Genomic DNA, 11,882 nt, shown 5'->3' on the forward strand with positions numbered 1-11,882 from the left:
TTTAGTGTTTTTAATTAAATCCTATTTAGAGAAAAAAACCTAGTTGTCTGGTTGTTAATGTAAGAACATGAGACAGAGGGGAGAGCTAGTGGTTAGTCCATGGATATGACACATTTTCCGAGTCATGAAGGGCAGTGGGAATTTCTGTTTGTTACTACAGAGTGGAACATGCCTTTCTTCTCCAGGTAGTTGAAGTGTGGGATATGGCAGTTTTCTTGTGGAGTACTTTACTTTTACAAATGTTACTTGTGCCATCTTAAGTAAAAATAAGTAATACAAAAGGCTTTAATAGATAAATCAAGTTGTTAAAATAATTTGGGAGTCGACTCAACTTCTCTCACCAGTTGTGAGCAGACACTGGACAGCTGAATCAGTAGAGATTTTGGTTTTAATATCGTCAATGTGCTATCTCTCATCAGTTAATAAGAACTTGAGTCCTGTGCTGTGAAAGTCAAGGATTCATAGCTCAGTGTTATCTGTAGCCTTTCATTTCCTGCCCAGGAAATTACTGTGAAGCATCATGCCTTTGTTCCCTGATGAGCATTGTACTTCTTACAGTTAATTTAATGTGACATAGAATTCAGAAAGGCATTAGAACTTAGATATTCAACACTTTGGTTCAAAGATATTAAGCAAGTTAATTTCAGTATTTTTTGGAGCACCTAGTTTGCTTTGAAGTGTACTTGCAAAATGTTTTTCATCAAAAGTGATGTTCAATGAAACTGTGGAAGGAGGAGGGGAATGTTTACAACAGAAATGCAGTGGGCAAACTGTCACTTAACTCTGCATGGTTCTTAGTTATTCAGGATGTGCAGCCACAAAAAAACCTCGTATTCAAGATACTAAGATCTCAAACACCACCGTAACTGACTGAACATTAATATTAAAATGTTTGGGAAAGGCATAGTTAAGTGAAATTCTATAATTTCTTAGAATTACAGCTATGGCTGCAAAAAAAATTACCAGCCTTTAAAGTTTGCCTTTCTTTTTTGGGTATAATTGTTCATCTTTCCCCTTTTTATTTAGCACTTGGATGTCAAGGATGAGAAGGTTGCTTGTGAGCTAACAGTGAGCAGCTGCTGTGGAGGGCTTGGGCTAGGTAGGCTTGCTCAGCTTCCCAACAATAAGATGACAGACCCCTTGCAGTATTCATTATCTGTAGTTTTCTTTCTGCTGACAGGCAGCCTTGCAAAGACTTGGAGGAAGAACATCCTCCACCAAACTCTTCCTGATTGTTAGAGATGGATTTAGTCTCAGTGAAGACTGCAAAAACACTGTAAGAAGCCTTAATCAGAATGATGGTGGCTAAAATGTCATGAAGTACTTTGGGTTGACAGTTCAGGGTATTTAAATTTCTTTTGCATTTGAATGACTTATATTGCTTAGAATTAATAAATGTGAACTAAACCAGAACTAAAACATATCACAGTTGTCATGGCATAAAAGAAGCAATACTGGTTTAATTCCTGCACACCTGTTTTGTTTTTTAATGTTTGACACTTGAAGATAGTTATCTTCTGTGGATGAGGTTTAAAACTTATTTTTCAGTCATAGCAGTTTTCCAGTGTTATCTGTTACAAGGTAAAGATTGCATTGATGTAGTTCTTGCAAAGATATTTTCTCTCATTTTTCCTGTTAGGACAATTTTACTTGTTTTGAAATTACTATCTGAAGTTATTTTCTTCTGTTTGTGGGCAAGCTGATAGGTTACAAAACAGAGAAATGGAAATAGTTTACAAAATGGAGGTGGAAGTTTCTTTGAAATTTGGACTACTGTGAATGTTTATGAAATGGTTTTGATACTGGGAAGTTAAAAGCTATAAAAAGATGATACTAAGTCATCCACAGTCATCACTTAAAGCTTCAGTTACATTGAGTCGTGCCTGTCCTGTTCAGCTACAGTGACTGTATTTGCACCCAGTGCATGTTGTAGCCAGTGGCCTTCAAACCTCTGTTGGGTTTGGAGGTTTTGTTTTGGTTCTTGCAGGTAATCTTTGTAAGGAATTTAAGGCTATATATGTTACAACAGGTTCTGATTGCTTTGAGAATCTAATGTAGAAATAGTGTGATAGTTGAACTACAGATCAAAACAAAAACATTGCTAGTACAAAACATTGTATTAGCAATATTTTTGTTTTGATCTGTGGTTTAATTCAAATTTAGGTGTTAATGTTCAACAGAGCCCAATTTTGTTGCTAACAAGATTTTTCTTAAAACCTTTAAATTTTTCTAGTGGACAGTTTTAAAATGCTGATGGTGCCTCATTAATTATTCTCTTCAGTTTTTCCTCACACATTACTTGACAAAATTCCTTGTCCCTAGTCAGCCAAACAGTGAGGAACTGGTTTCTTCATTACTTTCAAATATATTCTTGAGCACCAAATTAAAGCTCTATTGATGAACCTTTTCAGAAACTTGTAAGAAGTGTTCTTCTAGCTTTAACTTTTTTGAGAGAGTATTTTAGTTCAAAATATATGAGGCACTTTTTCCTCACTTGTCCAAATAATTTTCTGTTACAAGACAGTTGCCTAACTTGAAAACAAGATTTTATTTTAAATAATTTAGGATTCAAAATTTGGAATATGAACTAGTTTTGGTATCACTAGCATGATTTGTGCATACTACTGTGATGCAAACGGAGCCTTACCAAGTACGGGGTTGAATTTCTGTGGATGGAAGCTATGTTTTCCTCAAACCATTCCCTGTTGGACAACATAGAGGACAACACTGAAGAGGTTAGCAACATTTTAAAAGTGCATATGTGAGTTGATTCATGTTACAAATAGGATTGGAAAAATGCAAGTGGGCTAAGCACAGGATTAATAATTTGCTCATGTGATAACTGGTCCTCAGACTCAAGTTTAGTCGAAGGTTGGTCTGTGGGCTGCAGAAGAGTGACTGGTAGAAGTTTTACCTTAAAATATATTTTTCAAATCTGTTGTGTGTTTTTTTCTGAGTATTTGGTCAGACCTCACCACAGGTTCCTCGGAAAGATAATATGCCATGATCATGAAATGCCATGACCTGCTTCCTTCTTTACCTGAACTTGTATTACAGAGTACAATGGCATGTGGTGTGGAATGTGCCTTTGGTCAGTTTGGGTCAGCTGTTCTGGCTGCAACTGCTCTCAGGCTCATGCCAACCCCTGGGAAGCAGCCAGAGGACCTCATTGCTGTTCAGTGCTCAGCAGCAGCTGAAACCCTGCTGTGTTATTGACCCTAACCCAGGCACAAACCCAAACACATCACCATAAAGGCTGTTGTGAGGAAAGTGAACTCCGTCCCAGCCTGACCCCTTTGTTGTGATGATTCTTGATGATGAATGAGATCATGTTAGCAAAAAATCCTTGCTATATTGAAGAGGACACTTTTGATGCACACATCTAGATCTAGTGCAAAAAGTAGTTGCATTACACAACTGGTGTGCAAATGTTCTGTTTTGCATGCCAAAACTCAATGAGATGCAACACCAGAATTTTTTCCAACGCAGTCTTGGTGTATGAATTGGTCCATACGTTCCATCAGTACATGCCACCTTTGGGCATTGGTCTTGGAGAGCTTCCACACACTCCTCTGGTTTTACTGCTCCAGTAAGTGATGCAGGAGAACAAGGAAGTATTCAAAGTACAAACATTTTGGTTCAGGGACTTGATAAATCCTCAAGCAGCAAACAGTAGAACTACTGTTACCAAAAGTGGCAATCCCAGTTCTTTGTACTCTGCCCTGGTCTGCTACAAGTTTTGTGCCATTATGATTAATTTGTGCAGCATATGGTGAACAATATAAAGGAGCTGATAAATCTCAGACCTAAATTGTCTTAGTCAGATCAGTCATACTACATGTTTTTTCATCATGTGGTGAATACCTGTATATATGCATGCAACAAGTTTGTTAAAATTCCAGATTTCCAATATTTGAAGGCACTTTTAAAAACTTGACAGTAATGGATTAGCTACAGTATCTCCTGTTGGAAGGTATGTCTTGTGCTAGATGCCTGTCTAATCCATTTGCAGGATACGTTTGGAGATCCTGCACTGTATTATGCAAGCAAGTTTCAGGTGTTTGTGGATTTCCAGGGCAGGTGGAATGATTGCATGCAGCTGGAGATTTTCTGTGACTTCTGATTTCCCTCACATGAGGTCGGCCTTCCCTGATGATTGTACAGCTGGTTATCTGTAAGCAGCCCTGTCAGCCCAAGTATATTTTTAAGTTTTGTAGCTATTACAGCATTTCTGGGGTAGGTACAGTCTGGGAATTTACAGCTGGGCTCTAGGGGTTTATGTAAGGCTTCTACATAGAAGAGGTGTGAGGGCAGGTACTTGAGGCTCTCCTGTTCTCTGCACCCTTCCATTTAACTGAACCCACCCTTTGTATGATCTATTACTTTGGTCTGTAGTTGTTTTCCTTATCTCCCTTGTGAGAATGTTATGAGAGACTACACCAAATGCTACACTACCATCAAGATGAATGACGTGCATTGTTTTGCCTTGGTCCAGAGGACTGTCATAAGAGGAAATGAAATTTGCTTGACTCAATTTGTTCTCAGCAAATCTGTCTTGACTGTTTAATCATCTAGTATCTTCTGGATCTTTACAAATAATTTTGGTACTTCTGGTTTCTCAAACAAATGAAATCAGACTGGTCTGTAATTCTTCAGCCCTTCTTCCTCCCTGTTATCTTATTGTAGACTGACATAATTTTGGCCTTTTCCCAGTCTTTTGTTATTTGTCCTTTCCCATAGTTCTTAAACCAGTTATTGATTGCAGAGGTTTAATGAGCCTCCTCTGTAAGTGGTTTCTGTGCTCTCATTTGCTATGATCAGACTCATCATGAGTATTCTCCAGCATTGTTTAAAAGCAAAGATCTTATCTCTCTGCCCTTGCTATAAGTTATGATAGACTTCTGGTCACAGTTGATTCTTTAACAAATACTGATGTTAAAAAGTGCATTAAATACCTAACCAATTTTAAGGGTTTTGATTTTGTTTTCTTTTCCTTGTGTTCAGTGGTCTGACAGTTCACTACTTGTAGCTGCTGCTGTAGTAATTTTTTAGAAAGTTGTTTTTGATGTCCTATATTAATGACTTTGAATTTTGCACCACAACTTTCATCTGTTGATCTACACCTACATCACATCTTTCATCTACAGGCTATTCTGCCTGTATTTGGTAGCTTGGTCCTAGTTTGCACCTCTTATAAGCTCCTCTTTTGAATTGAAGGTAAAGATGAACTAATGACTTATGCGACTTCTAGTAAAAGTGTGGTAGAAGACTGCACTTCTTCTGTAATGAAATAGTTTCCTGATTAAACTGTGTTTTCCCTGGAGTGAGGAAAGATCTGTCTTTCTCCTCTAGGTTCCCTCTTCTTGGCTCTTGTCTTAATTGAATTTATTGAATTTTTTTTTCTGAAATTGTCAGTTTCTGCTTTTTTTCTCAGAACCTTTCTTTTGCTGAAGATTGTGAATTCACTTTATGTTCATGATATCATCTGTGTTCCCAGATCTTCCTAGACACTCTGTCTTTTTGTAGATACCCTTGCCCAATGGTTGTTAGTTGGTTCAAATCTCAATAGTATTATTAGAGCTTGGAATGTTTTGCTGTTTGCTTGAAAACCCTTGCTTCCCGTATTTTCATGACTTGAAAATTAAGTGTAAATTGTCATCATAGATTTTTCATCAGACCTACATTGCTCCAAGAATTGAACTTAGGAGTTTGTGTGTATACCTATGGTAAGCAGGAATAGATTGTACATCTTTCTTTCCTTGTTGAAAATGCTCCTTTGGTTAGTTCACTTGTCAATTGTTTAACAAAGTCATTGTTTTATCAACAAAATTGTGATTTGAAAAGGTATCGAGACTTCTATTTTCTGCTTGTGTCAACATCTCTTATATGAATAATTAGCACATCTGTTCCTCTGCCCTGTGTTTTTGACCTGACATTGAATAATGGTGGTGTTTACCTTTTAGATCCTTGTGGAGGCCATCTTTCTTTATGCTTTTTTGATACCTTTTCATAGCTTTGTTTCTTTCTCTGTTCTGCCACTGACACATGATGACTTGAGAGTTCTCCTTCCTGCTGTAGCATGCCAGAGACTCAGTGATCTGGGAGGGCCAGGGATAAATTCAGACAGTTTCTTGGTCAATACTAGCTGCTCTGCCCTGAGAATTTCATCCTCCAGTTAAATCAAGCTACAGTAAATGTTACAAATATTTTTAAGGAAAATATGCTGAAACTGGCAGTTGATATCTGTAATGGGGGTAAAATGACTCAAATATTGAAAACATCTCACAGATTTGCTTTAGATTTCAATTTTCACTTGAGAATTCTGCAAATTTTTAAGCTTAAAACGTGCATAGCTGAGGATTTCAGGCAACAGTGACTCTGCTGTCTTGTGAGAGAAATAAAAAAGTGTGTGTAAAGAGGACCTTGCAGTTTCTGAATTCTGATTATAGGCAGTGAAGTACCTTTTAGTAATGAGAGTAAGCTTGTCAATTTCTTACTGTTAACACTAACTCTGTTTCCCAAGATGAAGTGGCATTGCTGAGTGACACCCTGACATGCTCTAGATCAGGAACTTCTAAAGTTTGGTGAGTGATTTTAAGAATTTACTTGGTCTAAATATGCAACACTGTGAACAACAGAAAAACAAGTTGAGCTCTCAACAAAATTTGTAGTTTAGCAATATTCCCAGAGCCATATACCCGCTCTGTTGTACAGCAGCTAGAACAAAGAAGAAATAAACATTTTCAGTCCATAAATGTCTTTTGATCTGGTGCTGATACGGCAAAGTCCACCTACAAAATACAAGTTGCAGAAGAACTTCCTTTCTAGGGAGAAGCAAACTATCTGTGGGACACATGGTTAGACATCATGATTAAAACAGATGAAGCACTTGAGTCCTCCTAGCTGTTATTAACACCTGCTGACACAATGCACCTTCTGTTGTTTTGCGTTCAGGAGTCATGCAGAAGAGGTTATGAGAGACAAAATCTTTGCTGTGCTCTGGTTTCTGCACAGAGGTGCAACAATAACAAGGCTCCAGAGCAGCTAGGTCATTGATCTGTGTGATGTCCCAGCTGCAGAGCCAGGATCTAACAGCAGATAAAATCATGCTCTGTCACACCTGTAGGTGGAAAGGCAGCACAGTTGTGCTCAGTTTTGTCGCTGGAGCATTCAGAAAGTGCTAAACAACCTCACTCATAAATTGTTTAACTGCAGGAACCATGTCTATGTATCTCATGCACAGCAGATAGGAATATCAAAGTCTAAAGATGCCAAGTTTCTTTCTTATCATCAAAAGTAATGAGAAAACAGGACAGGGAACATCTCTTGATAACTTAGGATATGAGACTAAGCTAATATGTGTAGACATGCTTTTCTCTGACTTGGAAAATGGAGTAAAACTTTGTGGGCTATCATAACAACAACAGTTGATTTGCATTAAAGGAGCAAGTAGAGGAACTAATTATTACAAACTTACTGCCAACAAGAAGAAAGGATCTTTATTACATGTTACTCCTGGGAAACTCTGGACAAGTGAATCTAAAAGAGTTTACCTCTGGCCTTTCATGAGTTCTGAGGCAGCTGTGAACCTGTCTGGTCCAGAACATTGAACATGATTATCCCTTTTAAGAAGAGGAGCATCTGACTGACAGCAGCCAGTTTAGACTGGAAGCTTTTGCTGGTTTTTCTTCAATGTGATAAAATATAATTCCATTATATTCTGTGTGAGAAAAAGTCTCAAATCTTCTGTTGTGCTTCTGTGTTGTTATTGTGGAAGAGCAAGATTATTTCCCTGGTGCTGCTGATATGTATCTGATAGTTACAAGGTGTGGAGTCTTTCAGGGGTGAAGGCTTTGCGGCTGTGAAGGAGAGGCAGTCTGCAGCTGAGTTAGATGTGACATGAGCTTAGTACTGTCAGCGATACTTTTTGCTACTTGCCTTGTGCAGCTCCTTGCTCAATGTCCGACTTTCAGTCAATCTGATTTCAACATTTTTTCTCCATCCTTGTGATCTGTGTGTATACCAAGCTAAGGCCATGTGCAGCCAGCTGTTGCATTCAGCTAGTTTGCCCCTCTTTTGAGAGGCTCAGGACAAGTCACCGATGCTGCTTTTCACAGGGATGTATTAGGTTTCCCCTGCCTAGTGTGTTGGAACAGAGAAAACTGAGTATGTATTTGAAGGAAAATGACACAGTGCTCCCAATTCAGATGTGCTGTTCAGTGCTACATGCTTTAAGGTAACCTATGTATTCAAAGGATGTCATGGAGAAGTTTTGGAAGAAAGACGTGAGGAGGAGGTGGGATGGCAAGTGACGGTGGCAGGTCACAAAATGAATGTTACAATGAAAGAGAAGTTTGAAATCCTAAATTTCACAAGTGAATTTGGGAGACGGAGTTCCTTTAACCCTGCAGCCAAGTTACAGTTTCAGCAGTTGCCTTCTGCTCACTTAAACGGAGAGAGATGAATTTCTACACCAAAGCATTTCTCGCAATCTCTGCACAGCGCCCTGGTGCTGAAGCTCAGCTCCTGCAGTTCTCTGCCAGGCTGTCCCCACACTCTCGAGCCTGCTGCTCCCAGGGCCGTGCCCCGTGTCCTGACCCGTGCCCCATGCCCTGAACCGTGCCCCGTGTCCTGACCCGTGCCCTGTGCCCTGAACCGTGCCGTGCAGCTCGGGCCGGCTCCGGAGCGGAGCGGCTTCGGCAGGCGCAGGGGTGAAGAGAGCGTGAAGGAGCAGCCCCAGGGCGGGTGGGGACAGCCACTGTACAGCGGGACCTGCCCGGTCCCACTGTCGGTCCCACTGCCCGGTCCCGCTGTCGGTCCCACTGTCGGTCCCACTGTCGGTCCCGCTGCCCGGTCCCACTGTCGGTCCCGCTGCCCGGTCCCGCTGTCGGTCCCACTGTCGGTCCCACTGCCCGGTCCCGCTGTCGGTCCCACTGTCGGTCCCGCTGCCCGGTCCCGCTGTCGGTCCCACTGTCGGTCCCACTGCCCGGTCCCGCTGTCGGTCCCACTGTCGGTCCCGCTGTCGGTCCCGCTGTCGGTCCCACTGCCCGGTCCCGCTGTCGGTCCCACTGCCCGGTCCCACTGTCGGTCCCACTGCCCTGTCCCGCTGTCGGTCCCACTGTCGGTCCCACTGCCCGGTCCCGCTGTCGGTCCCACTGTCGGTCCCACTGCCCGGTCCCGCTGTCGGTCCCACTGTCGGTCCCGCTGTCGGTCCCGCTGTCGGTCCCGCTGTCGGTCCCACTGCCCGGTCCCGCTGTCGGTCCCACTGCCCGGTCCCACTGTCGGTCCCACTGCCCTGTCCCGCTGTCGGTCCCACTGTCGGTCCCACTGCCCGGTCCCGCTGTCGGTCCCACTGTCGGTCCCGCTACCCGGGGCTGCTGCCGGCGTGAGGCGGAGGGATCGCTCCCCGAGCTGCTCTGTCCCGTCCCGCCCCGGCTGCTGAGGGAGCGGAGACCGTGAGCGTCCGCCTGCCGGCGGCTCTCGTCACCCGGAGACGGCGTCCTCTAATCGTGTTTCCATCAGCCCCGGCTGGGGCGTATAAAGGGAGCGGGCGAGGCGAGGCGGGCAGAGCGCGGCGCTGCCCGCGGCCGGCCCCATGCAGCCCGCCATGATGATGTTCTCCAGCAAGTACTGGGCTCGCCGGGGCTTCTCGCTGGACTCGGCCCTGCCGGAGGAGCGCCCTGCCGCCGGCAGCCTCACCGTAAGTGCCGGGGCCGGGCCCGGGGGGTCGGGCCCAGGGCGGGCCGCCGGGGGTCGGGCTCCGCTGGGGCCCGGTGCCGGCCGGCCGCGCGTTCCTCCCCCTGCTCCTCGCTTCGTGGTCCCGACAGCAGCGTCTCAGCAGCTGCAGGGGCCGCTGAAACTAACTTTGGTGTCGAATCGCTCCCCGTTCAGAACGCTGCCTTAAAAGTGTCATAAATAACAGAAAAAGTTTCATTAGCAATACAAGCCTTACTGCAGAAATGAACCCTATTGCTACTGAGATAATAGAAAAGCATCGGGTCCGGCTCAGATGGTTTAAAATGCTTGGATTTTGGAAGTCCTTGGTTAGTCCAGCGGGCTGTATACATCAGCACAGGCTCCCTTTCCAGGGCACTCGTAAGCCTCGCAGCACGATCTGTAAAGCGTTTTTTGGCAGGACGCAAGTGCCGCGCACCCACTCCGCGTCGGTGCCGCTGGATTTGCTGCTGCGTTCCCGGCTTCTGCCGACGGGCAGGAGTGCAAGGATGCGTGGGAACACCGTGCCAGGGCACTGCTGTAAAACTGTCGGGAGATAGAAATGGTTTTCTGTAAGGTGATACGGGTGCGACAGGTGCTTGGGTGGTTTCAAGAGTGGGGTAAGCTTCTGTATGCCAACAGGTAAGTGTATATGTGACTAAATAAGTCAACCTGCTCTGAATATGTGAAATATTTAGGATTATGAAGACCGACTACTGTAAAATTTTGGAGCAGATGAAGACTTTTATCTCTGGGTAAAACCAGCACAATGTACAGGTTTGTATCAGTTTTGAATTGCCTACTCTATGGTAACATATCCCTGTTTCTACATGCTCAGCTTCTATTGAAAGCATTGAATAAATTTGTTTTACTGTCTTTATATATGAGTTACTTTCTTCACGGAGTTCTGCTGTAAATGACTACTTTTCCTGAGGACTTCCACTTGCTCCAGATAATTAATTTGCATTATGAAAGTATGTCTGTTAGTCGTTGTTTAATTGTGAAGTGTACTAATGAACGTGGCTAGTAATTACTCTGGGTAATGCTCTCTTCAGAGTGTTAGGGAACCTGTGGCAGGCTTGGAAAGCGCCGAGTGCCCTTGTTTTCCAGAGGGACTGACAGTTTTGAGATCCTCACATGCTCGGTTGACTCCATGATCATGGGTACAAAGCTTCTAGAAAGCAGCACATAGGAATTTTCACAGATGCTGTAAAAGCAGCACCTTTGTCACTTCATGTGGATGTTGTGTGCTTGATGCATGTGAAAAGGACTTTGCCAAATCCCAGATATTACTGAAGTTAAAACAAAAGTGACCTTCCCTGGGCAAACCTCCTACCATATCAGGTAGGAGCTGAATCATATAAGATCAGTTGCTAAAAAATAAACATGTGTGAAAGCATTCATATATCATTCTGCAAACAAATTGGTTTTTCACATTGTTTCCTTATATTCTAATAAATGATGAGAAAAGACCACAGAGATTTCTTTGCATGTCCCATACCTAGTTTAAATGTGGCTGGTTCCACCTGAGCCTTTTAAAGAGTTTAGAAGATCTGTTTAAAAAGCTGAATTTTCAGGTTATTTTGTATAGGCTGCTTTAGAAATTACTCAAGGACAATTTAATCTATTTGAAACATTGAAATAGTATATGTTTTTAATGTCTATCTTAATTTTTTTGTGGATTATATATATGCGGATTATTAACAAAGCAGTTAGCGTCTCACTGGAGACATAATTTCTCCAGGAGTAACAGCCTAGGTATCAGAAAATGCAGACTGCTTTTTGAAAATCATGGTCAATGCTATAACATTTGTCTATAAAGGCTGTACTGTTGGCATCTCAACAAGATTTAAGCTGATAAAATGACTTTTTTAGAAAATTCTGACTGAAATTTCATTTAAAGCAGTCTTGGACTCACAAATTGTGAGAAGAATGTAAGAGTGGCCAAGGATGGTGTCATTTTCTGTATTTTTTTAGTTCCTCAGCTAACTCCTCTTCTGTGGGATGTAAAGTTATTCAGAATGAGAAAAATCAGCCATTGGAATAATCTCCTGAGAGAAGTGGTGAATTCCCCAACTCTGGACAATTTTAAGGCTAGACCATGTTTTGCCAAGAGAAGTTGGACCAGATGATCCTTGAGGTCCCTTCCAACTTGATGTTCTGTGTTG

General features: G+C 42.7%; 1 protein-coding gene across 1 annotated transcript in view; it reads left to right on the top strand.

The window, feature by feature from the left end:
* The first annotated feature begins 9,595 nt into the window (after positions 1 to 9,595).
* The window catches only part of TPH2 (tryptophan hydroxylase 2), a 50,051-nt gene continuing 47,764 nt past the window's right edge, over positions 9,596 to 11,882 (top strand). The window contains exon 1 of the mRNA XM_062491201.1: positions 9,596 to 9,700. Within this exon, the coding sequence (XP_062347185.1) occupies positions 9,596 to 9,700 (105 nt within the window). The remainder of the gene's footprint in view (positions 9,701 to 11,882) is intronic.

The sequence above is a fragment of the Cinclus cinclus genome, chromosome 4 (assembly GCF_963662255.1).
Source record: "Cinclus cinclus chromosome 4, bCinCin1.1, whole genome shotgun sequence".
NCBI classification, from domain to species: Eukaryota; Metazoa; Chordata; class Aves; order Passeriformes; family Cinclidae; genus Cinclus; species Cinclus cinclus.